General features: G+C 37.8%; 1 protein-coding gene across 1 annotated transcript in view; it reads right to left on the bottom strand.

The window, feature by feature from the left end:
• PCLO (piccolo presynaptic cytomatrix protein) overlaps positions 1-26,607 on the bottom strand; it is a 384,762-nt gene that overhangs the window by 118,262 nt on the left and 239,893 nt on the right. The window contains exons 10-11 of the mRNA XM_072866726.1: positions 24,792-24,873; positions 5,173-5,298 (exon numbers count right to left, since the gene is read on the bottom strand). Coding sequence (XP_072722827.1) covers positions 5,173-5,298; positions 24,792-24,873 — 208 coding nt within the window. The remainder of the gene's footprint in view (positions 1-5,172; positions 5,299-24,791; positions 24,874-26,607) is intronic.

Genomic DNA, 26,607 nt, shown 5'->3' with positions numbered 1-26,607 from the left:
CAAAGTCCACACCATGGGTGAGAGCCGTAGAGCATTCTGGTTAAGGCAGACTTCTGACAGGGCTTCCTGGGTCTGCCTCCCTCTTCAGAGAACTGAAGGTGGGGAGCCTGGCTGCTCCCTGAAGTCCATGGAGGTAATCTAAATAGGTCTTTGCTCCTTTCTCCTATCACATTCTGGTTTGGGTGGAAAACAGTTTCACTAGATGTGTCCCTCTTTTGCCAGTCACAGCATGATGTTTTGGTACACACTGTTCATCTCATATGTCAGTCCTGGTGTGGAAAGCTGTATGGTGGCAAGCAGCGAACATGTTTCTCCCCATATTGGCTTAATATCTGTTAGGAAGTGTTCTCTTTGACACCGTGGCCATGGTCCATGGCTTCAAGAGATAATAAGCTGTGCCATTTCATGAAAGTCCAAGGGAAGGCTCTTAGTTTCAATCTGAGGAATGATTCTAATGTTTCTTTGGTCTCATATTAGGGCATTAGAGAGAGAGGGAACGAGCTGTGCACTGAAGGTCTTCTTACAAAAGGAAATTATGACACTTGAATATGTAAGAATATGTAAGACTTGCTATAGAAGAAGGAAAAAAAGAGTGTATAAATAGGGATAAGAGGAATGGGAAGACTTCAGTTTTATTTCCTGAAGGCATCTTAAAGTTCTGAGGTTGCATAGTTTTCTAAAGATGAAAGAGAGATCTGACATTCCCAATAAAGACCCACTCATTCCAAATACTGTCCTGAGGGGAACCGGCCTTGTGGCCTGGAGAACTTCCAGCACAATTACAGGCAACCAACCAACTTCGAAAACTGACCATCTGCATTTTAGCAATTGAATCCAAGTCTAAAAGATATTGAGTACATTTAAGAACTTATCATCAATCTTCAGTCTTTGATGCTGAGGACATTGGATGTGCTTTTACCTAGTCTTGCTACCTGCCATCAGGCTGCAGGTGGCTCTTCTTAGACCACCTTCATGGTGTTTTGAGGAGCAATGTTTCTTGCATCCTAAGGGGAGTAGTTATTCATCTAGATCAAAACAAGCGCCTAAAGATTGGACTGAGGGGCAGAGCACCATTAACTACCACAGAACTCTCAAATGGCAGCGTACTTTCTCTTCTCTGACCTACTTAACAGCTTTAACAGTGTGGCACTATCTTTCATTGTCTGTATGTACATCAGGTATTTTTTCTTATAATATTATTGGACCAGCTTCAAAATGGGGAAGCTTAAAACATCCCTGTATGATTAATATTTTTATTAAATTACAAAATTCAAAATTCAGCTGAATGTAATTGAATAGCATGTCTCTTTGCTAGCACAGACTGTTTATATACTAAAATTCTACAGTGAAGGTCTGTAACTCATAAGGTAGGTGGCATTCTTCCATGTTATGCTAGAAATGTTACATTGTTATATTTGCTATAAAATAGAAACTGGGGGTGCTATTTTAGTATTTTTAATAGAGTTTTTGTCTTCGCTATATATGATTTTCCTATTTCTAAGTTTGGGAAGATATTATTTAAATGAGACATACATAGCAAAAATAAATATGCACCCATAAAGCCTCAGACAAGTTAACAAAAATCTGATCACTCTCATGGTTGCTGTTGAGTGGAGTGTCAGCAAAGGCAGTAAGATCACCACAAATCAAGTTCACCATTAGCTCTTAGACCATGCAGGTTCCCCAGAATTGCCAGGAGACTGGAAAGTCAGGGGATCTCTTCATCTTGGTGAATGTCAGCTGGCTTAAGCATTGCAACACAGTATGCCTGGCTGATTGAAAACTTGGAACAAAGACACCCATGGTTCATCAGTTCCCAGGATCTCTGGTCAGCCTGCTGAAATGGTCCAATGAGAAAACCTGAATGCTGAGCTCATCCAGCAAATTTGTAACAGTTGGTAACACATTAATATTTTATTTCTGCTCTTTGCTCTAGGTTGTTCTGTTTCTGAAAAATGCTGGAAGTATAAAATGCCATTCACCTAGTAGATTTACCAGGTGGAATATAACTGAACTGTTTCTGTCAACACGAGAGGGAGCACAGACACATTTATCAAATTGACATAGTCCCTGCACTTGATAAACTCAGTGGAATGAGTCTTCCACCTCCAGGTTTTGTAATGCCAATGAGTGATGAATCAGAGATATTTTTGACATCTGAAAGCAATTCAAGGTGAGAGAACCAAGACGACTGGTATTTGCTAGTCAGAACTATAAATAAACTTTTCAGCACTAAGACTCCTCCAAAGCTATTTAAATAGGCTAAAATTTTATGGATTGCTATTCCCTAAGGAAAGGAATGCTCTCTGTATTTTAAAGTGTGTCATTTCTTCATAGATGCAGTCATGCAGACAGCAGGTAGAACTTTGCCTTCCTTCATAACCAGAGTAAATCTATCCTTGTTCCTTACATTATTGATAGGAATTTCAGACCTGACACAGTGTTTTCTGTTTTTAGAATTAGAGGAATTAATTAAGTTGATAGGATTTTTCGCAGTGAATCATGTTCTTAGAAAGGCTAATGAGTCAAGATATTAGCTTGTAATGAGTATATTATTAGTTGATGACTAGTTATATACTCTAATTTGAAGTTGCATAGCATTTCAGGAGAAAAAGTGACTCATGATTACTATAGAAGTTATTAATATGTAATTGTCACTTACAGATAATGACATATAAAGTTTTCTGTCTGTGATGTGGGAGACAGCAAGTAACTTTAAAAAGAAATGAAGGCTAGCCTCTATTTTCAGACACAACAATATCAGCAATATTGGTAACATTAGTAGTTTGGCTGGATTTACACAGATCAATATGAGAATGATTGAAGACATCAATGGATTTTAGCACTTCGGAAGAGTAGAGATTAAATGTGCATCAGCCGTATTTCCATTAAAACAAGCAAACAAAACTAACAGTGAAGTAGCCAAATATTCTTTGTTGATCTATGATAGCCATCTAAAATAACATAAAAAGTAAACTAGATATGAAGGCATGATTTAAAAGGTAAATGACAGTAAGTGGAAGTGTTTGTCTTGTATGCTATAGTAACGGTACATTCTGCAGAAAGCACTTTTTCTCTCTGACAGAACATTTAACACATCAATAGTAAAACATATTCTGGGACATTGTGTGGACAAATTCTACAGATTAAGTAGAATATAGTGATTTTAATGGAGTTGATTTATGCCAACATACCCAAGTCTACAGATACTTTTATAAAGGTCAGATCAGAAACACAGTTGATCATATGATGGGAGAACGAAACAAAGGAATAAATATTTTACTATCCTGTTCATCTTTCTATAAAATATGAATAAACCTTCAAAATACATTATATGAACAGACAGAAAAGCAAACTGCCATGTCTGAACTTCTCCTGTAGTTATTGTAAATCCAAGATGTTCTTGATCACTGCTAAACTATACCTATATGGTGAGTGAACAACTTCTTTAAACCTCAATTTCCAGAAAAGTTCCTGAGAAGAGAAACCAAAAGACTGGAGATAATTCCAAGCAGTAATTGCTCATCCTTTTTCTTGAAATGCCCAGTCTCAGTGAAATATTGAATAATCACATTCTCCTCTTTACCTGCTTGGTACTGAAACAACGCATGCATGATCTAGCACAGCTATGAAAGACCTACTCTTTTGTACAGAGGGAACCAAAACAAATACTCGCTTCAAAACAGAATAAATTAAGGTCAAACCCACAATAAATTAAGATCAATTCCTTCATCATTCGTGTCCAATAAATAACACTATTCTATCATTTGATGGCTGAGATAGTACCCATTAAATATGAATCGCAGAATCAACTCTATAGGGAAAAAAGGAAGATATTTCTGTTGATACATCATTTCTTCACTTTAAATTGACATCGATGTCAGTGTATGTGCATCTTTTTATGTGTGTCTTTAAAATATTGGCAAAGAAACCAACAAGGATGTAAAAAGCAGCAGGGAAAACATGAATGAAGGTGAGGCTGTTTTGTAACACCCACAACATATTTAAACTATTCTTTGTGAATACATTATTTAATCAATTTACAGAGATTTTCTTTCTGCAAAGTACTTTTGATTTAGTTTTTACTTCTGTTGCCTGTTTTCTATTCAGAAAACTTATGTGAATTGAATTCTGCCTGGGAGAACTATTCTTCCTGCTTATCTTTTTTTGTTTGTTTGTTTGTTTGTTTTTTTCTGGATATCTGCTTTTATTCAAGAAATAAAAATAATTAGTTTAATTAATTAGAAACAAATGTGTTATATTTTTGTCCCTGGATAAATTGGCATTTCTAGTGCATACAGATATTCATATGAAAAAAGGAAATAGAAAATAGTTACACAGAGAAGGGGCAATTTATGTCATTATGGATAGAAATTAATTGTTATTAGACAGAATTATCACATTTGTAATAATCCTAGAAAATTTAATGATAACTAGGTTGAATTCATTTCACCTAGCTTTAGTTGCCTAAAGGATGATGTGTAGTATAATGCAGTCTTAAAGTCAATTAAATGAGGAAGACACTCCCAGTTCTTGAAACAGAGGTCTATGGTAGAAATCAATTGCCCATCTGTAGATGCTTCTTTTTCTCTGTTGCCTGTTGAGGCAGGTTGGATGACTATCTTAAACTGGAAAACTAAAGTTAGGTCAGATAAATTCAGTCAAGTCTGACTTTAGGGAATTTCAAAAAAAGTTAGTGTGTGTAACTGAGAGAGACCTGGACCTGTGATTCATTTACCTGTGCAACTAAGAAATGTAAGTAATCCCAAACATAGGTACCTAGATGATCAAGCCAGGTTAAAGATCTTCAAACAGCACATCCATGATATCCGTTGATGATATTACGTCCATGATATACAGTTGGACTCTAGACATATTGTCATACCCCCCATATAGACAGCATGTTGGCATATATTACTGAAGACATACTATAATACTGCTCATCATGATAATTTTCTTTGGCTATAGAAGTCATGAAATGACCTTCCATCAGTCCTTTTCTGCTAGAGGGGCTAGAGGGGCTAGGGGCTAGCCCTAGAGGGGCTCTCAGATGCCCCTCACTCCTTGCACAAGATTACAGCTTTTGTGCAAGAGAAAATGTATATTACAAATAACTCTACTGAACTCCCAGCTCTCCCGTGGCTCCATTTTTCGTTAATGCATTTATCTTACCCTCTATCAGCTTCCCCGTCTGCTCTGCGTTGCCTCCAGGCAAGATCTTGGCAACGTAAGCTCCAATTTCCCCACTGCTTCCTGGAATTTCTTTCCCACCTACAACTCGGATTCCCAGTCCATTGCCTGTGATCAAAAGAAAGAGAAAACTTCAAACAGAGATGAAGCAATGAGTAATTCACTGGAAAGAAAGGAAGAGAACAACTCATCAGAAGTTACTGAAGGATGTCACCAATAACTTCTGTCTATGGTTGGAAGATTAAGGTTAACTGCAGTCCCATCCACCGCTTTCCCAAAGACTTAACTTTTGGGTAGAAGCATTTCAGCATAGGAAAAGATCTTGAGTAACTACTGTATGAATGGCATCACACAAATAACTATTTCACTAAAAATTACATTGAAGCCAAACCTACCTTCTTCTGACAGCCTTACTGTACTGCAAAGGGACTATTTGCATGGCAAACCTATTTCAAGCAAACCATAATTTGCAGTATTAATTAAATTGCATCAAATTGCTAGAAATCCATGTGAAGTGCAGATTCAAAGGATAGCTTTATCATATGCCTAAAACATGCATATGATTTAGCTGAAAAATTATAGGAGCTGAGCTTTTAGAATCACATAAATATGGAGAGAGACAGAGATCATTGAGCTCCACCAGCATAGCATGTACATTCACATGAACCTGTATTTAGCAGGTGCTATTATTTTTCTTAAATATTTGCTTTTAATTGACATCTTTTACATCAAAGGAGGTACAAATTATTGAAATGGAAAAAGCTTACAATTGATCTGTGTAAAGCATCATCAAACTTGACATATTTTCTCCCTTTTTTAAAAATTACAAAGATGAAAACATTTTGATCACTCTGATTATTCTAGCTGGAGAGAAGCCGACCACTAATCTCCCTTATGTATAGAACGAGAGTGAAAACAAAAGCTAAAAGAATAGTCTCATAAAGCTAATCTTATGCATTGCCAATTTTTCATGCTATCTTACTTTTTTTTAAAATACTTCCCATACAAGAAAAACAAATTACTTCTTTGAAGAAAAAGAAAATTTCATCTGAGATGATTCACACTTTGATCTGGGAATGTAAAGGCTGATTTTCCCACCTTTATTGTAATGGCTAAATAATTAATTTTCAATTTATTAATTTAATAAGCCAAACCTGCTGAGTGATTAGACTAATCAGCTATAGGAAGCTCACCACACAATCTCTTTGCAAAGCTTTATCTTTTTAGATTAAGTTTTTTCCTCATAATGCTATTAGTGTTTGATAAGTCAACCCTAAGTTTGTTTTAGAAGCAAGATAGCTACATTGAGTTTCTGGCCAAAGAAGTTTCCACTAGTCTTTCTATCCCAGTTTAGATAAATCTATATCCAGTCTTCCTCATAATTGCATATTAGACATTTTCCAAACACGCATTTTCTTTTCTTTTGGGAGATGCTTGGTGTTCAGATACATGTACGCATCCTGTACAGCACAATGTGAAGGCAAGGAAGCCCACAGTAGATTCATGACTTAAGGGGTTTAGCAGGAATTACTTAATATGAAAACAGCTCATTCCACCACTGCAAGCCTATAACAAAATGGTGTATCCCTCTCATATACTGATAAAACAGGTGGGTGAGAACAACCAAGGAAAACTAATAGTGAGAAATTAAAAGGGAACGTATGGGGATTGTTCTTACAGTTACAGCACAGTAATTAGTGTACATAGGTATATTTAATGCAGTGACATGAACGGACTGCTACGTAAATCAAGCAGTATGCATTGCTGGAGCATGCAAGAAGTTCAACCACACAACTAGTGGTGGGGGCTGGTGGCACCTCAGATGATGGGTACAGATCAGTCTTGGGGAGATAGTATACTTCCATTAGATCTACATTTTGTGACCTAATGTAACACAATTTGGGTGGGGATTCGGTGACAGGATGACCACTGGTAATGCACTATCAGTATACAGAACTTTTAGTGAATGATTTCAGTGTGGGCTGATGGCCAAGGATGAGTTTCAGGGGTAAATAACCTGGGAATAAGACATGATATGGCTGAGGGCTAGTGTATGATAAATGGTATGATAGACCTTGAGTTTTTACAAAGGATGATCAATACTCTTTGCAGATCAGATCTTTTACTGTTTATCCACCATAGTGTGTAACAGGAGAAATTGGTTTTGGGATGGTACTACTGGGAGTACAGGTAGGAGTTTTGTACGCATATGTTGAACATAATTCACCTCTAGATTATATTTATATCCAAGTCTGAGATAAAGTTCAGATCTGTCATATAAACCCATTTCAGAGTCTGTATTTGTGTTTTACCTATGTGGTGATTTTTAGTCTTGATACTTTCAGAACAGATAAGAGATTTCAGGAATATGTAAACTCAACCCCATGACATTGGGGGGAGTTATTGTTCAACATGAACATAAACTCTCTAAGTTACAACTGTACAACAGTTACAATCAAACTGAAGATTTGATATGGCAAGAATGCCCTCTCAAGTTTACTTTGCTTTTTGTCCAGTGCAAATTTGTCAGTTCAAAAACCCACTATGAAATGCTGTGCAGGTATGTCTGAGTATCTTCAGTAGGAGTTGTGAATACTCAGATGATAGCATGAAATTTGCTAGTTAGTTCCTTGAAGTTTTCGCTAAAACTTTTAGCCAGTTTGTCCCCTCTCTACACATTTGTCTTCTTTTTGTAATTTGAAGACCTGCACAACATCTCTAAGAAAGTCAGCTTCTGGTAAGACTTTACACCTGGGAATGTAAAGTATTGCAAAAGAATGTAAATCTTTTTAAGCTTCTTTTTGTCCCTGACAAGTGAACAGTTGTGTCTCTCTCTCTTTTAACAGCAAATTAAGAATTGGAAAAGTATACATATTTCAGCTTGAGGGGGATCCTCTAAAATAAAAATGTAGAGGGACCCATATAATCAACATAAAACACCACCACCTAAATACCCAAGCTAATTACAGGCATGGGGAATATAATTAAATTTCTGCTACAAGATATATCCATCATGGTAATTAATATTCCTTTAATTATAAACTTGGTATGAATTATAATTGTTTAACTAAACATATTTCTGTTTGGCTGGTTTCTAACACAAATTATTTGATACACAGAAAGTGTGTTTTAAACAATAGCCTCATCAGCACTCTGGGACTGTGCTATGGGAAATTCTAAGATTATTTTTGTTGAGGAGAGTAATATTTCAGTGTAAATGGAACAAACTGCATAGTTATTTTAAATTAATTACCTTATTTCAGTGCAAAATTGAAATTTAGCACTGGTAAAGTTTATTTTTCCTGACTTGATAGGGAAAGCAAACCTATCATTCCAAGGATGGGTCTAAAGGTCCTTTACAAAAGTTGAAAATTACAGTCTTTAAAAAGATAAGTACCTCATTGCATAAAGCGAATACCTACCCCTATAAAAGCATTTAAATGTTAGTCCATCCTTAGGACTTAGAAATTCATGTGAGCTTCTCTGCACATTTATCAGAGGACTTCTGATCAAACACTATTGAAAGACTCATTAATATGTTACAGATCTGAGGCTCACAACTGGGAACTATTAAGTTCAGCAAATCCAATAAACAACTATTCTTAGTATAGAACACACACAAACAAGCACACAGTAATTTACTCTTAACCCACACAGTCAACATATGGACTTTTCAACATACCAGTAGGACTGGACACTTTTAATCACATAGGGGAGTAACTCTACAGGGTCAGAGTTTTCTCATGACACACTATACTAGTAACTCTACCTCTGATAGCTTAATTGTAACAGCATGGCAGAGAGGTGGTTTGTCATATAAATGGGTGCAAAAGACACTTGATTTCAGAGGCAATTCTATGGATACCTATGCTAGAAAACTTTGAAAATCATGGTTGACATACTGGTTCTGATTTTGCAAATCTAAGGTGTTTGTCCATATTACTGCTAATAAAATAAATTATTTTCCATGCTAATATATAAAGATTTTTATTCCTGGACTCTTTGAAAAGGCTTTTGATTTTATATTTGCAGGTTTTAGAGTCAAATGTATGACTGACGCTATGTGTTAAGTAGGAGCACGCTTGCTAAGGGACAACCACAGGGTGTGTGTGTTTGCACATGTTCTTGTTGCTGGACAAATCAGGGGTTATTTCATTTAATTTGATCTGTTTGCACTAAATTATAAAATTGTATTTCATTATTTTTATGTTGAAAAAATATTACTAGAATAAATATTTTACATTAAATCACAAAACATTCAATTGTGGCAGTCAGAATGAGTTACTTTTTGCCCAATAAGTGTTAAGTGCTCTATTCTGGCTGATGAAGAAATATTGCTTGGATGTTGCTGTAGTTTTTCGTGTGAAGATGGGATTTCAAACCTGTTTATACTGCATCTATTGAAAATATTGAGTTTACTACTTCTGTTTGCAATGACATTGCCCAATTTATCACCTTGAATGCAGATAGCTTAAAAATACAAATTGTATGCTTTCTCAGATCTCTTTTTCCCTTTTTAAATTTTTTTTTTAAATCTTTGAGTCTTAATTTCCATCTCTCAGACTATTTTGATATAACCAGACATGCATATTTCAATTTTAGATTTTCAGATTAATGAACTACTGTTTCTTCCTTAGAAGACACAGGATCAGTTAACTGTCAGAAAGCGAATCACCGTGCTTTGAATGGGAGAGGGCACCTTTCTGAACTCTGAGTATTGATTTCTACATAAGATATCTTCAGGAAAACACCTCTTCAAAGGGAATCTTACACATTTAAGATCCAATCCTTTTTAGGATGCTTCAAAGCTAGAAGACTGCTAATTAATTGCAACTGTTTTTACTCTCAAGGCTGTGATCCTACTCTCCTATCTAATCTTAACTAAAGCCTTAAGATGCAACACGCTAAGCAAAAAAAATTCCCCCAAAACCCTCAAAACCTCAACCCCAAAAAGTCTAATGCTAAACTTTAACAATATAGATCATGCAACTAAATTGTTTTTATACTTTGATAAACAAACATACGGATACTACATCATTACAGTTAGCTTGTGAGCCACTGATTTATATAGCTGAAAACACAAACTTAGAAGCTTTAATGAAGATTTCAGGTGTCTAATAAATGAAAAGTTCCTTTGAGAGAAATCCATACTTAGAGAAAAATAATAATAAAATTGAACGGCCAGTAGTTTTTTTGCTTTTTGGCAATTAACCTACTTCATGACTTTCAAGAGAACATTTCTCTTGTCATTTCATCTCCTTCCAGACATCACAGCCTTAGTGATGCATATTCATTATATATATATACATATATATATATATATGTATATACATATATATATATATAAAAATGTATATTTGAGTAGTGACCAACAACTTGACACTAATAAATTCCATCACTGGTGACCTGGCAAGCATCACTGCAGAAGTATTTTAAAAATTTATCATTCTCTTTTCCTTAATTCCACCATTAGGTACTTTGTGTCCAGTTAGACTTATTTATTCGGAACTTGTGTAGCTCAATGTATCTCAGACCACTATGATAATGTATTCCCTTGTGTATTTTGTTGTGTCACAATAGCAACACAGTAGGAAGACTAGAAACATGACTCAGTTGATACACAATAATTTATTTTGCTGGAGTAGGCTGATCATAACCTGAGCTCTGCAATTACAATTTGGTCATTTTTCTCCATTATGGATATAATAAAGATCAGATTGCTGCCAATCTGTTGCTGTTGCTCTGGTCACATGGAAGTTCATGAAATCTTATCATCTTTTTACTACTTAGCTGAGCAGCTCCACTACAGCCAGTAGAGAATAAACAGCCTAGATTTCCTGGAACTATTTCAACATCTAAGCAATGACTAGACTTGCCTTTCCATACAAATGTCAATAACCCCTTACATAAGTTACAGGTTAAAAAAAAAGAAAAAAAGAGCAGAGAAAAATTGAGTAATTCAAGATACACCAGGTTTTTGCTGGTGTTGGTGGTCCTCCCTTTACACAAAGGTGCAAATTAAGTTTCCAGGGATGTTTTCTCTTACGATAGTAAATAGAATTCCAGCACCAAATGCAGGGACTAATATTGTTTAATTATTAGGTGAGATCCATACAGTAGCAACAACTTCAACACAGGCATGAGAATGCAGGCATGTGACCCAGAAGCTCTGTGCAAACATTGTTCATGTGCTAACTCAAACAAATATTTCCTCTGGGCTAATTTTTCAAAGTATGAAAACATTTGTCTGTCTAATTAGATGAGCAAAGAAAGTAAAGAAGCAATTAGAATGTACAACAGATTTTCAGTAATCACACATGAGTTTCTGCGAATTAGCATAGGAAACTGTATGAGCGTCAGCAGCAATCTGACTCTTGTCACAGTTAGAAACAGACCTGTATGAATTTTTAATAGACTTTTAGGTGACTGAATTTTTAAGAAAGATATTAAAAAAATGCTACTGATTTTGATTTCTAAGAGCATAAGAGCATACCCTTCAAGATGGTAGTTGAAAATCACTGTTTACTTCTGTAAAACCATGGTTGTTTTACCACCTTTGGATATTATGTGCTTTGAAGTTGAAACTATACAGAAGTAAAATGGGAAAAATTGAAATGGGCTTAAACTGCAAAATGCAGATGAGGGCTACAGCACACGTCTGAGTAGTTAGACATGGGAGATAAGTTTAAACATCAAAATAAAGATTAAGTGTTGTGTTTCAGATCCATGAGCCAATGCACAGACATAGAACTGAGGGAGGAAAAAAACCTCAAGTCCAAATATCGTTTTCATCACTTTCTAACAATACTTTCAAAAACAAAATTCAAAACCAGAAGGCTGAATCATAGCAAGGAAGCACAAGGGTGACCTTTTTTGGGCAAGGTCCAATGGTAGCAATTAGAAAAATGCATGAGGATAAAGAATGAAAACAAGACATTAAGCATAAAAGATTTCGCAATGTGCCAAAATACCGTACTATAGCAATGAGAATATATCAATCAAATCAAACAATACGAAGTCTTCCAACTCTATTTGGCTGTGAACAGAGACAGAACATACCTTCCTCCTGTGTTCATTTACTAGACATTATCTCCCCATTCCTCCTCCGGCCTTATCTAGACCAGACATATGCTAGGGTGCTGATAGACCCTTATCTGCCGGAACAATTTTACACCTCGTTCCATTGTCTGTATGAAACTGAATTGTCAGCCACAGAAAAAACAACGACTTCTTCTTTTTGGAGGGTTCAGACTTAAAAGTCCCGTGAAGAAATGCAAGCTATTTATTTAGATATCATAGTTGTGATAAAGCAATCTGTAAAGTCTGGAGAACAGACGGAAAGGAAACATGACAAAGCAAACAAAACCAAGTTAGATCAGGCACTTGGAAAGCAGCAGGAAAAGTAATGTGTATAATAAAATCTGGGCTAAATTTTTATTTGCATTATTATTCCTATGCAGTTCTCTAGAATACATAACATGATGATCCATATCAGAGCTTGGTTGTCTAGATAGGTACAGCATTTTCAAGATTGTGCTCAGGAGAATTGTTTGAGTGCTTTCTAACTAAATTAGTTTAAATGAAGTTGTTTCCTAGAAACATGATTAAGCCTACTCAGTTATTGCACTTCTTGGCCATTGGCAATTAAAGCATAAAATGTACATGAAGTCAAATCCTGAGATGATGAAATTCAGATATATTCCAGTTGTTTTAATAGCACAGCATTGATTTATATCAGCTGCAAATCTGCTTCATGCTGATTTGCACACTGGTTATCATCCTGAAGGATCATAGAGTGTTTTACGAATTAGCATCTTGGAGCACTTATCATGTCTACTTGAAAATGAGACACAGGTCTCTTCTTTTTAGATTATCTGTCACATCAGAATCTACAGTGTCATCTATGGTAGACTGTAGCTTTAAATCTATAAAAAACCTGTAGGCACTAAGATTCATCTGTGTTTACTGATAGACACCAATGGCTCAATAGACGCCACTGACTGACAGCTGAACGTCATTGTTTAAAATGTTAGTTTTGAACTCTCCCATCCGTATCAGATCTAGTATTTAAGAAACAGCAACAGAATTAATGTAAATATAATAGGATATAATATTATACAATACTTAAGATATATAGGTGTATATGCTAGCTATAATATAATGCATAAACAAAAGCCTTTAGGAAAAGAGTAGTTCCCCATTAAATGCAAAGAAGCAATCACTGCTTCACAAAATGGCTGAACCACAGACTATTGGAAGCTGTGAGAATATTGCACTGTGTTTACCCTGGCTTTATATTCTTAAATACCTTCTGGCAGAACCACAATGAAGGGCTAAACAAACCTTATGTCTGACCTAGTAAGACTGTTCTTATGTTTAATAAATTTGGGAAAATTTTGCTATCTTCAATAAACAGAGATGATTATTACACCTGCTAAAAATCTTGTCCAGGGTGTGGTGTAGACTTGTGCTACATACAGTCATGCTAAGAAGGAAACAAGAAACATTCCTCTCCTTCATTTTGCAGTACTTTTTCAGTAATCATGGTGCTGATATTTGGGGAGCACAAAGGCTGTATCTATCATAAATTATTTTTATGAAGCTGGTAAACTGGAGGGCAGGGTTAAGAGGAAACAGAAACATCACTCCATCCTATCACCTACTGGACAGTAGTCCATGCTATCTATGTGGAGCACTGATGCTATCCTAAGTTAAGATATGCCAATAGTGGTACTGTTTTCTTAAACATATATATAAATGCAGACATAGTGACCTTATTCACTGTAAACTTATACTCTGGAGCACCTCAAGACTTTTTAGCAAAGGCTGGAAAGACCATTCAGTCTTGGTCTTGTCACCAGGACTCCATTAGTCAAAACATGATCTGCACCCTTCTCCATCTGTTCTGAATTTTCTCTCCCTTCTTTGTCATAGTGTTCTTGCCCACACAGCTTTATTTAGTGAGTAGGTCTGTATCTAACCACATACACTCTCTTTCCCATTCTAAAATGGAAGGACTTTTAAGCAAGTCACAAAATACCTTAGATTTACACAACTTAATAGTTATAGTTAAGTGCAGTGTGGAAAAAGATTTTCTTTATATCTAGTATTAACTTCTCCCGTTTTAATTTATGCCCATTGCCTCTCATGCTCCTGCCATGTATCACTGTGAAGAGCCTGGCTCCCTCTTGTTGATAAGCTCCTCATTGGTATGGGATGGCTGTTATTAGGTCCCCCTGGAACCTGTCTCCTCTTCAGGCTGAACAAGCCCTGTCCCTCAGCCTCTGCTCTCAGGGCAGGTGCTCCAGCCCCCGACCACCTCAGTGTCCCTCTGCTGTACTCACTCCTGTTTGTCAACGTCTTTCTTGTTTTGGGAGGGGTGGGGGCAACACTGAACACATTATCTAGACACAGTCTGACACGTGCTGAGTAGAGGGGGACAGTCACTTCCCTTGATCTACTGGCGTGCTCCTGTAACACAGCCCAGGATGCTGTTGTCTGCCTTTACTGCCAAGGCACATGATGTGCAGATGGCTGTCTACAGAGACCTCCCCCAAAGGCCTCTTCTGCAGACCTACTCCCCAGCCAGTCAGTCCCCAGCTGATATCATTGCACAGGGCTCTTTCTCTCTAGGTACAGGATTTGTATTTGTCCTTGTCTAACTTCACAAGGTTTCTGTTGGCCCACTCCTCCAGCCTGTCATGGTTCCTCTGAATGGCAGCCCTACCCTCAACTGTATTCCCCCAGTTCAACATTGTCTGCAAATGTTACGAGAGTGTACTCCAACACCTCCTTCATGTCACTGATAAAGATATTAAATGGTCCCACGATAGGGTCTTCTGTGGCACTCTACTTGTCACCTGCCTCCAGGAAAAGCACAGCCCATTAACCACCACCCTCAAAACCCAACCATCTAACCAGTTTTCTGCTCATCTAGTTGCCCTGACATCCAGACCTTTACATCCCAATTCCAGGCTAAAAGTTAATGTAAGAAAATATCTGAAGTCTAGAGTCTCTCCCAGCTTACTGTAATACCATAATTTTAGTCCAGTTTCACAAAACTTTAACGATTCTTACAAGGATGAATCTACCGTAAAAGGCAAGCTTTAATCTGTTCAGCCAATATGTCAGCCAATCGTTCATGGCTTCACTGTAAAAAAATCAGTCTTTGTGATATTTTTAATGCTACAGTAGTTGCTTTTAGCTTAAGCTTTTTATTAATGTTCTTCTCAATGAGGGGGAAAAGTTGAATAGATTTTATTGATGTTTCCCACATAGTATGAGGCAGCCCTGTCATCAGAGGAAAAGGCTTTACATAAAGGATGCTCTACTGGCATATCACAACTTAGTTGGTATGTTATGAATCTGGCATATTAGTGATGTCTTAGCAACTATTATTAGCAAACAATAGTTCAGTCCTAGGTGAATGCAGTGACCTTTGTTAGCAGTTATCTTAACATCTTGGACCAAAACTTCAAACCATTCGGTTTTATTAGCTACTTTGGAAGAGGATCTCCAGCTTTTGAAGCTATCTGTATTTTGTTAAGAAAATACCAAAAAAAGGCTTGAGGATCTAGCATGTAAGTTCTCTCTACTATGACTCTGTGTGCTGATCTTGTGTTACAGACTTTACATAATGTCCTATTATTACAGATTCATACAAACTGTAGTCAGGTGTTTATTTATGTAATTAATCAACCCTTTTTTTAAAAAATAAACTTCTTAAAGCAGAGCAAATCTGCCTGATATTTGTGCAAATGTGTGTTGGCAATGGTTAAATAGAAGCTATTCACTCTATCACTTCCTTTGGGACAGGAGACACCATGGGCAGTGTACACACCATGGGGAACATTGACAGCTCTTGGTCAAGATTTTGAGGAATCTGTAGGAAAGATGATACCGTCTGCACTTAACAGCCACCCAGTAAACCCTTGGCACACTGGATAATTCCTCTTGAAGGAGAACCGAAGGAATACCTCACCCAAATGACTCTCCTGCACAAAGGAATCAACTGATACAGTGTTGCATGGATATCTGTCATGAATGGGGAGGTTAAAAAGAATGGTTAAAATACCATTCTTCCAAAACAAGTAATACCTGCAATCATTTCCGTCTTTGTAAAAAACTCTGAACTTTCCTTCTTTTCTCAAAGAGAAAGACAGTATCTGGTTTTGGTGTATAATTCCTTAAAAACATTGTAATATTCATAAAAATTACACAAAATAAGTGAAGGAATTGTAGTTCCTCTGTTGTTAAACTTCAAATTAACTTTTGACTCATTGCTTGGAAAAGATCCTAAGCTGGCAACAGCAGAGACAGAAGCTTATGGTTTATTCTGAGAAGAGGTACCACAGAGCAGCTGTTCAGACGGTCCCCAGGAAGGATTGTGTGGCCATTTGACAGCTCATTTCTTACAGCCATTCAATCTGTGGATACAGGCTAGCTTTGTGTTTGGGAATAGGGAACTGTCCGCTCGGCACCTGTTGAGATCTTCAGTTCATTGCATGTGCTCTTTCCCTGACGACACTACGGAATGAGGTTAGTAACTGTATCCAATCATTTCTCATCTAACTTGGGTTTAAACTCATGTCTTTAAGTAATGAAGTGCCTTACTTCTGTTGTACCCAGCTTATATAATAAAGGAATAATCATAATAAAAAAGAAAATAAGGAAGCAACATAGAAAAATAACTTTTCCACATTTTTAAGAGGGAGAGTTGACAAAGTGATTTTTAGTTGTTTTTCTTTTTTTAAAGAATAGGCATAAACCTCATAAGACTTGGTATGTCACATCTTGTTCATGATATACTCATTTGATGTCTCACACAGAATGAATATTTAATAACTTGACTACTGCAAAAGAAAAACAGTGTATGAATTAAATGCATAGTAATTTACTAGCCAGCTTGTTGTTTGTTGAAATTAACCCTTCAAAATGCAGTTTTTTTGTGACAGGGATAAAGGTAATTTATTTATCTGCTTAGCTTGTTCCTTTAAACACTGCAGTCTTCACTTTGGTATCAAGAGAATGATATGATAATTTTTTCTACCCACTAGAAGCTGTCAAATGAGGGAAATTTTCATTTTTTTCTGAGAAAATGGTATATTCTCAAGCCAATGACAACTGCTGTCCAAGGCATCAACAAGTAGCAATATAAAAACATTTTTACAGAAAGCAAAAACACAACTTCTGATCTAACATGCAAATTAGCACTTTCTTTGTGTCCTGGTTTCAGCTGGGATAGAGTTAATTTTCTTCCTAGTAGCTGGTATAGTGCTGTGCTTTGGATTTAGCATGAGAATAACGTTGATAACACACTGATGTTTTAGTTGTTGCTGAGCAGTGCTGTTGCTGAGCAGTCAAGGACTTTCCAGCTTCCCATGCTCTGCCAGGTGCACAAGAAGCTGGGAGGGGGCACAGCCGGGACAGCTGACCCCAACTGGCCAAAGGGCTATTCCATACCATATGGTGTCATGCTCAGTATAGAAACTGGGGGAGAGGTGGCCCGGGGGCAGCAATCGCTGCTTGGGGACGGGCTGGGCATCGGTTGGTGGGCGGTGAGCGGTTGCATCACTTGTTTTCTTTCCTGGGTTTTGTTCCTCTCTCTCTCTCTTTATTTTCCGTTTCATTAAAATTTATTATTATTATTATTATTATTATTATTATTATTATTATTATTATTATTATTATATTTTATTTCAACTATCTAACTGTTCTTATCTCAACCCATGAGTTTTCTTACTTTTGCTCTTCAGATTCTCTCCCCCATCCCACCAGGGGTGGAGGGTGAGCAGGCAGCTGTGTGGGGCTTAGTTGCCAGCTGGGGTTAAACCATGACAGTTTGATATACCTTAAAGTTTTGCCACCTTAAACTGTATCTCTTTTATTAAAATGTGTATTGTAGTGAATATGGGGGGGCTGATGGTTTTTTGGTTTGAGGAGGGAATCAATGTAATTTTGGGGTGCCTATCCTCAAACAGCTTTGGCTTCATCAGCCTTGACTGTCTAATGTCAGCTTCACTCCCTTTCTTGATGAACAGATTTCTTCAGGAATGAGAACATTTTCTGGCAAACTTTAGTTTATTTAAAGAAAATTTTGCTGACACCCCCCCTCCCCGAACTTCTTTTTACTGAAGTAAAACAGCAAGCAAACATGCAGGCATTGAGTGCATGTTACCTGTCAACAATATTAAAGTGAAAAAATTCAGAAACACAGATAACGAAAAGCAGAGGTTTCACTTGACAAAAGCTGCACCTCAGTTAGCTTGGTGCAATGATGCTATGAGACAATCAGAACCTCAGAGTACCCTACCAATCCACAAGGAACATTTTATTTGCGTCAGGGACCTGCAGATTCAGAACGTCTTAACCTTAATCACCCTGCATCCAGATTGCCGGGGAGTGTACACCTAGTGCACTTCAAAGACCTGTACAAATCTGTGATTAGGTAAATAGTGAATGGAAGGCAATCATTATCAAAATGTTCCAGCACCCTTCTCTGGAAGGTACTTCAGCTGAAATAGGTGTTTGTCTCTTGGCCATGAAGAGTGATATGGTCCTTTAGACAACCAGTCCTCTACAAGCCTTTTGATTGTTCTATAGCTTCTTTGTACCTAAGCCATATGTGTTCAGCTCATCTAATTTAAGATCTCTACAAGACAAAAATCATAGCCTTAGTCACCTCATGCTCCCTTTATAATGAATATAGGAAAATAACCATATCCAAAAAGTGATTTATTTAAACTGTTTCCAATTAATTGCCCTTTGTAACTGCCTCGTTCTAGTGTAATTATTAAACCTATGCATATTTTTGATAGCCAGTATGCAGAGAAAGGAGCACAGGGTCTTCATTTTCCTCTGAGAGTCGTTAAGATAATTTATGCCTCACCTGAAAGTGAAAATTTAAACTGACATTTCTACATTATTAACTTTTTCTAATGTCCTTGAGAAGTTGTCTCACCAATGATATGCATCCCTGAACGTCTCATCTTCTAGTTCTCCATGAGAAAGTGCTGACCTGCATCACTTACTTACCTCCAAAACAGAGAGATTTCTGGTTTGGCTTATGTGAATCTCATTCTTATGTGCCTGCTTTCCTCTTGGCTTTCCACGGGAACCTGGGGGCCTGACTTAACTCTAACATTCAGTGTTGCAGTTATCTGTTTCTGCAGCCTTTTCTGCATGAGAGCTATGAAAGCAAATTGGACTTTTATAACCAGTAGACACATTGCCCTCTCAATTACCTCCAATCATCTTCAGATCTTATTAGATGTCCTTCAACAGATGTTCATACACTGAAAAATGCATAAACAACTGAGCTGCCAAAAAGGGTTCATGGAAAGTGTTTTAAATACATACAGTAGTGCTTTTCAAATTAAGTTAATTTAGAGAGAAGGCAGATAAACATGGAATATGTGGTCTGTCTCTCTACAAAATGTTTCTAACAAATACCAAAATTCATTGGTGGTCTTTTTTTTAGCTTTTGGTCTTTTAAAAGCTGAAGGGTATTAAGTCCTTTCTAAGATTGCTATTAAGACACAAACAGACATCTCTCCATCCCTTTATTTCTATTCCTGTCCTCACTTAATGCCATATGACTTCACTGGAAAATCTCTAACGTTGTCTGGCTGTAACAGCTCTGTCCCTTTCTGTTTATGGGGTTTTACCTTCTGTGCCACATCTCTGATAAGGAAAGAGTGTTTGAGGGAATGATGAGCATTAACTGGGTATTAAAGCCTTCCCCAGTGACAAGTGAGTGTTAGAGGACGGTATTGGTTTTTTGTGCAAAGTATTATCTCAGTTCTTCACAACATTGAACCAAAGAAACAGGATAAGTAATCCTCTAAGAAAAGAGTATGAGGACAAGAGGTGAGTTACACTTCTCATCCTCTGTCTTTGACTACTATATCACATTCAACACAGACTGTGACTATACTGAATGTGTTTTTTAATTAATTAGTAATCACACATTTACTGCACTACAGTATTTTGCTGTAAGAACTGAGTTTGCGGAACTTGCAGGTGAAAGGACCCTAAATATAAATGGTTATTTATTTAGAGACTACCTATAGCAGTGAGGGCTTGATATAGGAAAACTCTTCTAATTCTCTTCCTCTCTCTCAGGATAAGTACCCCATGAGCTGGCATGCTGCAAAGTGTACTCTTGTGTGCAGGAATTAATAATAGTTACAGAGAGTATGAGGCATCTCTGACGTGTGTGCAGCGTTACAGCTACCCTGTCATCCTCTCAGCAGTTTCACTGACTTCACTGCTAAAGTGAAGATTAGGGATACAGTCTTCTGCCCACAGTCTAATTCTCTTCTTTACTATGAAGTTCACAGTTTTTTCTGAATTGCTTCTCTGCCTTTTATTTTTTCATCAGAATTGAAGAGGATGCTCCACAACACAGTCTGGCTGCTCAAAGGTACATTTTTCTCCCTGGAAACACAGAATATACTACCTTTGGAAAGGGAAGATTACTTGTGACTCAGCCTAAGTGAGGCAAAGCAGCAAAAATTACCTTTGACTGAGTGCACTCATTGTACCTATACACCTACTGAGATTTGTCTGCCTTGCTGGATTTTCACCCAGTGTGTCTAAACAGCTTTCTGATCAGGAATAACACAATGTAAGTTTTTATCTTTGCAACATTTCCAAAGGCATTGCCAATGCTTTCATTGCCTTCAATAGCCATGACCTCTCTTCACTTTTTCAAATATAACTATGATGTGTTAAAAAACAGAAGAGCAAATGCTGGCAGTGTAAAACAGTGCTTATGCTGCTATGCTAAAGGATACAAAAGGAACAAGGGATTCTCAGTGAAAACAAACAGTGACATTCTGGAGCATTAAATACTGCTGCATTATCTTTCACTGATCACTGCCATCATTGCTTTGTCACCTCAGCATAACCATGATGCCAAATTTTTTTAAATGCAAGTTATTAATCAATCTTTGCAGAGAAAATCCTTGGCAATTCCTTCATATCTATCAGCATTGCCTAAGGAGGGGACATTGCATACCTTGAAAAGAAGAGCTGTGAGTTCTAGATGATGGCATATGCTGAAGAAACAAGAACCCTCAAGCGAGAGGCGAGCTAGCAAGTATACATTTATTTTTCATTCAGAACTACTATTCTCTTGCCATCACAATTTTGGCCCAGTTCCTCGTTCCTTAAACACCTCATTCACATGCTAAAATTTACAGTAAATTTTTTTTGTGTGCAAAATTATGCCAGATGATGTAACAGGCATCAAAGGCATCTGTACCTCAGAGCCAGTTTTCATTAATCAATAAAGCAAATAAACAGAATGCGTGTGCACATAATATGTATTCATACAGCCTGAATTTTAAATGATTTGGGACTACTCTTATTATTGATATTCATAATGTGACAGTTTCTGGATCCACAATCAGGCAGTAACCTCCACTATGGTAATTATGTGATTAGATCTATGGAATTCAAATTATAATGGTGATATTAGGATGAAATTCAAACTTGCCCTATAGTTAAAGCTGTGGTATAGCTGGGTACCAGGGCTGACCCAGCACAGTTAGTCATTAATGCCCAGGTTGGCCCAGGAATTCCCCACTGAGATGAGGTGACGGGCTGAACCACTGACCAGCTTCCCTGCAAAACAGCTGATGAACAGTTACAGGAGTTCTCCAAGTGGGAACTGTGGACAGTTTGGGAGATTTCCCCACATAGCTCCTGCTGTGCACACACCAGTTAAGATACACTGTTTGTATACTTAAGATGTGTTCATTAATTCCCTGAGAGGAGAACCTGTCAGTCTCAGGCATCTCCCCAGACAGCTCCTGCTGTTGAACTGACCAAACTGCACATAGATCATTTAAATCATCAGTAGAAACTGTTCTTGCATGTGCAGAAATGATCACATAGAACAGGCTTTTGTGCATAACTAAGGCAGAGGATGTTTTGTACATACTGTAAGATAATCAGAAACAATGGACCATGGGCCAGCTGGCTTGTAAAATCCAGCATCACAACAGTTCAGAGAGTTTCATCCGATACAGCTGAAGATGCTGCTGCAAGGATGGTTGCAACAGAGACTCCCGTCGCCACCCGGACAGTGACTGGCTGTTCTCTTGGAGAGATCTGACTCCCCTTGTGAGCTTTACTGAGGGTTGTTGGTTTTTTTAACATACACTCTTCCTGTGCCTATGCAACAAGTATAAGGCAAACAGTTAAATAAAATGATTCAACACCTCTTTTTAGTACTTTTGATAAGAAAGGGAGGGGGAGGGAGAAAGGCAGAGCAGAAGAAGGAGGGGAAGGGAAGAAACAAAGAAACAAAGAAAGAGAAAAAACCCAGACAGCCAACCAACCAACCATGGCATCTAGATCAATATCCAATAATCTTGTAGCGAAGTAGCTGTGGCGGTATGAGTATATATTGTTTAATTTACCAATATTTTAAGTAACTTTTGCTGTATAATAGATTTCTAAGTTGGCCTCTGGTTAATAGTAATTGTCTGGGTAATAAAACAAAGATACTTGCTATTAGTTTGCAAGTAACTAATGGTTAATCAAATGGGTTTTAATGGTTAATTAAAACTGAATTTTTAAAAAAGTGAACAAAACCCCTGTGTGTGGCTCTGGGAGAGGCCATTTGGAAAGCTGAAGGCTAAGCAGAAAGCATTGCACATTTCAAGGGGGCTTCTGTGTACTTTAATCCTTCAGACACTGAGTTGGGGAGGAACGGAGGTATGAAGTCAAGGAGTTATGGTACTTCAAAGATGTACAAGGAGTGAAAAATACAACAATTTCTTCTGGCTCAGGTCCTCCCTATTGGTACCCTATTCCACCTTTGGCTTTTTTCTGTACAATTAGCATTTAAACCTTTTCATATTTGTAGGGAAATCTAGATGTACATCATATAGAAGTATATCTGTGCAGGTCTCCATGGGTGTACCTGGACTAAAAACCAGAACTAAAAACCAGCAGCTTGCAGACACATAGCCAAGCTTGCTTACTCCAGTTAGACTTCAGGTACAATATAGCACAGCTACAGCAGCGAGCAACCCCAGTGTGGGCAATGAAACCTTAGCAGGATCCCAAGTGAATATTTGATCCTGTGTGATCTCATGCTGTGGAGGGCATTAGTAAATGTGAACTCAATATCTACACCTTGGTTTTCCAATCATCGCTTACAAGGCATTTACCCTGACGCACAGTATGTTGCTGTGGTTGCCAGCACAAGAGCTAGTCGAGAATTTGAAATAGGCATTTTACATTGCATGAGGGTAAGTAACTTTACATAGGAGAACAGGCCTTCAGCACCATTAAATCACGAGTTATACACAGTTGTGTGGTTGTAATTCCACTTGTTCTTGAGTAAGAGAGCAGCTTGGATCACAGCATTGCTCATCACCCCACAAGGCACAATTCTCCACCAGGATGTCAAGGAGCTCCTATGGACTGCAAGGGCCTGGGGCAGCGGAGGCTGACACAACAGCGGACCCGGCGGCTTCTTTCAGACTGTGCTGCGTGGGTGGAGGGGTCTTTATGCACCCTGAAATCATCAGCGGGTGTTAAGCTGACTAGCAAGAAAACACCTCATAATATATACAGAACATTCATTTAACACCCTAAATATGAGGTGGATACTGGGGGTGGAAGTGATCAAGATTTTACTGCCAGAAACCCTGTGAAAACAATATTTAGCAATTCAAGTAAGTTCGTGCCACTTTCTACTTAATGCTCAAGGGAACACCAGAGCTGGCAGTCGGTAATTACTTCTGCGCAGAAACAGAGTTTGACACACGCTATTAGAATTCTTTAAGCGAGTTAAAAGAAAGTCTGACGGTTCCATGACAAAACCGCTTAAAGCATGTACCTCTGAAAGAAGACAAACAGCGTGTTAAAAAAACTTTGAGTTCCTTATCAGTATTAGATGTGAGAAAGAGTGCAATTCCAAAAGCTCAAACAGACAGACCTTACCTGTGCCAGATCTTGTAACTGGCAGCCTTTTACAATGTGATACATGAAAACATCACACTGAGCTCCTGCTCACGGGCTGGGAGGTGAATGAATATAACCTTTGCCACTTTCATCTCCTTTGCAAGCAGACTCAGACTTACACGAACTTTTGTATTAACGTTAGGGAAAAGAGAATGAATCTGAAGGCCTGTGATAAATGTCTCTATGTGAAGATATCACAGCAAAATGGGATCTGATGGTTCTGCTACCCCCCTCTGTAGAATAGTTCCAGTACAAGAAGAATAAAATTCTCGTTTCTGTACATGTTGAACACCTACACAAGTCTATTTTACAGAAACTTCTCATACAGAGAATATAAAGTTATATAAAAAGCAACCGCAAAACAGACTGCTCGTATGTATAACACAACAGTTTTTACCTCTGTTTTTAATGTCTGTATAGCTTATGTATCTTGAACAGATGTTGTGACCTTTTTCCGCGCTGCTGCTTTCTGTTATAACCAACTAGCAAGATTTAAAATGACCACTGAGTTTCCTGCTGCATATGACACAGGACTATTTTTAATACTTCAAATCTTTTGCACGATTCATGCTAATCAAATTAATTATCATGTCTTGTAAAGGGTTGTTGTTTTTTACCTGAAACTGTGTGATCCTTTGGGTCTCTCAGTAGTTTGAGCCTTGCATGAGGGAAAATGTACTGCAGGGGCTTCCCATTTATCTGAGGAACACAAATATGCATGTCATAAAAAGATAAAACTACTTCAATTGTATCAATAATTTTAGACAGTTGAAACAGAAACAAGCAAACAAACTTATTTCGTCCAGGGAAATATCACAACTTCACAATTCAAACACCCCCCCAAGTTTCAAGACATTTGTCAGACTGCAAAGTCCTTCTGCAGGGGAATGAATATTTGCTCCCATAAAGCCAGATTCATTTTGAATATGGCTTTAGTTCTGATTTTTATTTCCTAATGACTAGGAGGTGGTCACTGTCTTCTGTAGCTTCTTTTAACATTAATCCTTTGCCCAAGCGATGTTCAAGAGAAGAATGAAATTAAATATAATTCCTGTATTATTATAAAATCCTGTTCATACAGACCTAAACAAAATGGTGGTTGAAAGTGTAAACAGCCATGAGTTACTGCTGTAGTTTCAGCAAAACCACATATTCCAATGTACCTCTTGTCAGCAAATTTCAAAAGCCTTTTGAAAGACCCAACTTAAAACTTTTAGGACTACCTTTTATGTGAAAATGTGCAACATTCACTTGGGCTGATACTGGAACGTGTCAAAGCTGAAAGAAATGCATCTCTACAACACGCACTAAAGAGCCAGGTTTCCAGCTGGGATGATGCCACCTGCCCCACGACACGGGCACGGGGGGCCAGGCAGCAGGGGCTAACCCACTGGCCAGGGACGATCGCCGCGAGCCCACACCAAAAAGCCTTCGCAGAAAGAGTGTTTGTTGCAACACTGGCACACTTCACACCTATCACACACCCTCTTTGCCTACAGTTTTGGTCTTTTGGAAGCAAAGCAGCATCCAGCACCCCTCTGCCACGCTGGTGCCGGGCCTGAGCGCTGCACCCAGCCCGAGAGGAGAGAGCGCGGCTGCCTGCGACTGCTCCAGGCGGAGTGTCAGTGGGACGGGACCTGGGGCAGCAGATTCAAGGAGCCAAGGGGACAATATTCATCAGCATGGTAACGCAGCAGTCTGAGTGTATCAGCAGCCTGCTGCCAAGAGTTTATTACTATTATTTATGTCTAAGTAGCATTTAAAGGGATTAAGCTCCTCCAGAACTAAGCACTTCAAACCCAGTTTCTGCCCTGGAGAGTTTATGTTGTTAATGGATAGCACACATAAATGACGGGAGGGGAAACAGAGAAGTCAAGGGACTCGCTTAACTCACTCGCACAGTGAGCAGAAGACTTTATACATGTTTTGTCGTAATTCAGTTTCTTATCCAGTGGATGACATTACATCTAGAAGGCTGAAATCCTTCCGTAACACACAGAGAGTAGTACTGACTGTAATCTTGGACAAAAAGGAGATCCTGGATTTGGTAGTGGACAAGTACTCCAGAATAAATCAGAACTGGAGATCAGGCAGACTTTAGGACTTACTACAAAATTTTGCCAGGACATAGGGTCTAATACTACCAGAAGTGTATAAAGTGCCATGAGACTTCCACACTTATAAATGGATAGGAACTTCGCTATGTTTTTAATGACAATATCAGAAATTCAGCAAGCGTAATTTAACAGTAAAAATAATGTATTTGTCACCTGTAGCTTACATAAAATTGTAAAAAATCTGAAATAATGTCTCAAATTTTATTTTCAATTAAATAAAAAAGAATACAAAATAATGCAATTCAAAAGAAGCAGTATGAACACATTTAAACAGATCCTAAGCTGGGATCTATTTTGGTGGGAGCAATTCAATTTA

This window comes from Ciconia boyciana, chromosome 1 (assembly GCF_034638445.1).
Source record: "Ciconia boyciana chromosome 1, ASM3463844v1, whole genome shotgun sequence".
NCBI classification, from domain to species: domain Eukaryota; kingdom Metazoa; phylum Chordata; class Aves; order Ciconiiformes; family Ciconiidae; genus Ciconia; species Ciconia boyciana.
This window is presented reverse-complemented; position numbering and strand designations above follow the sequence as displayed.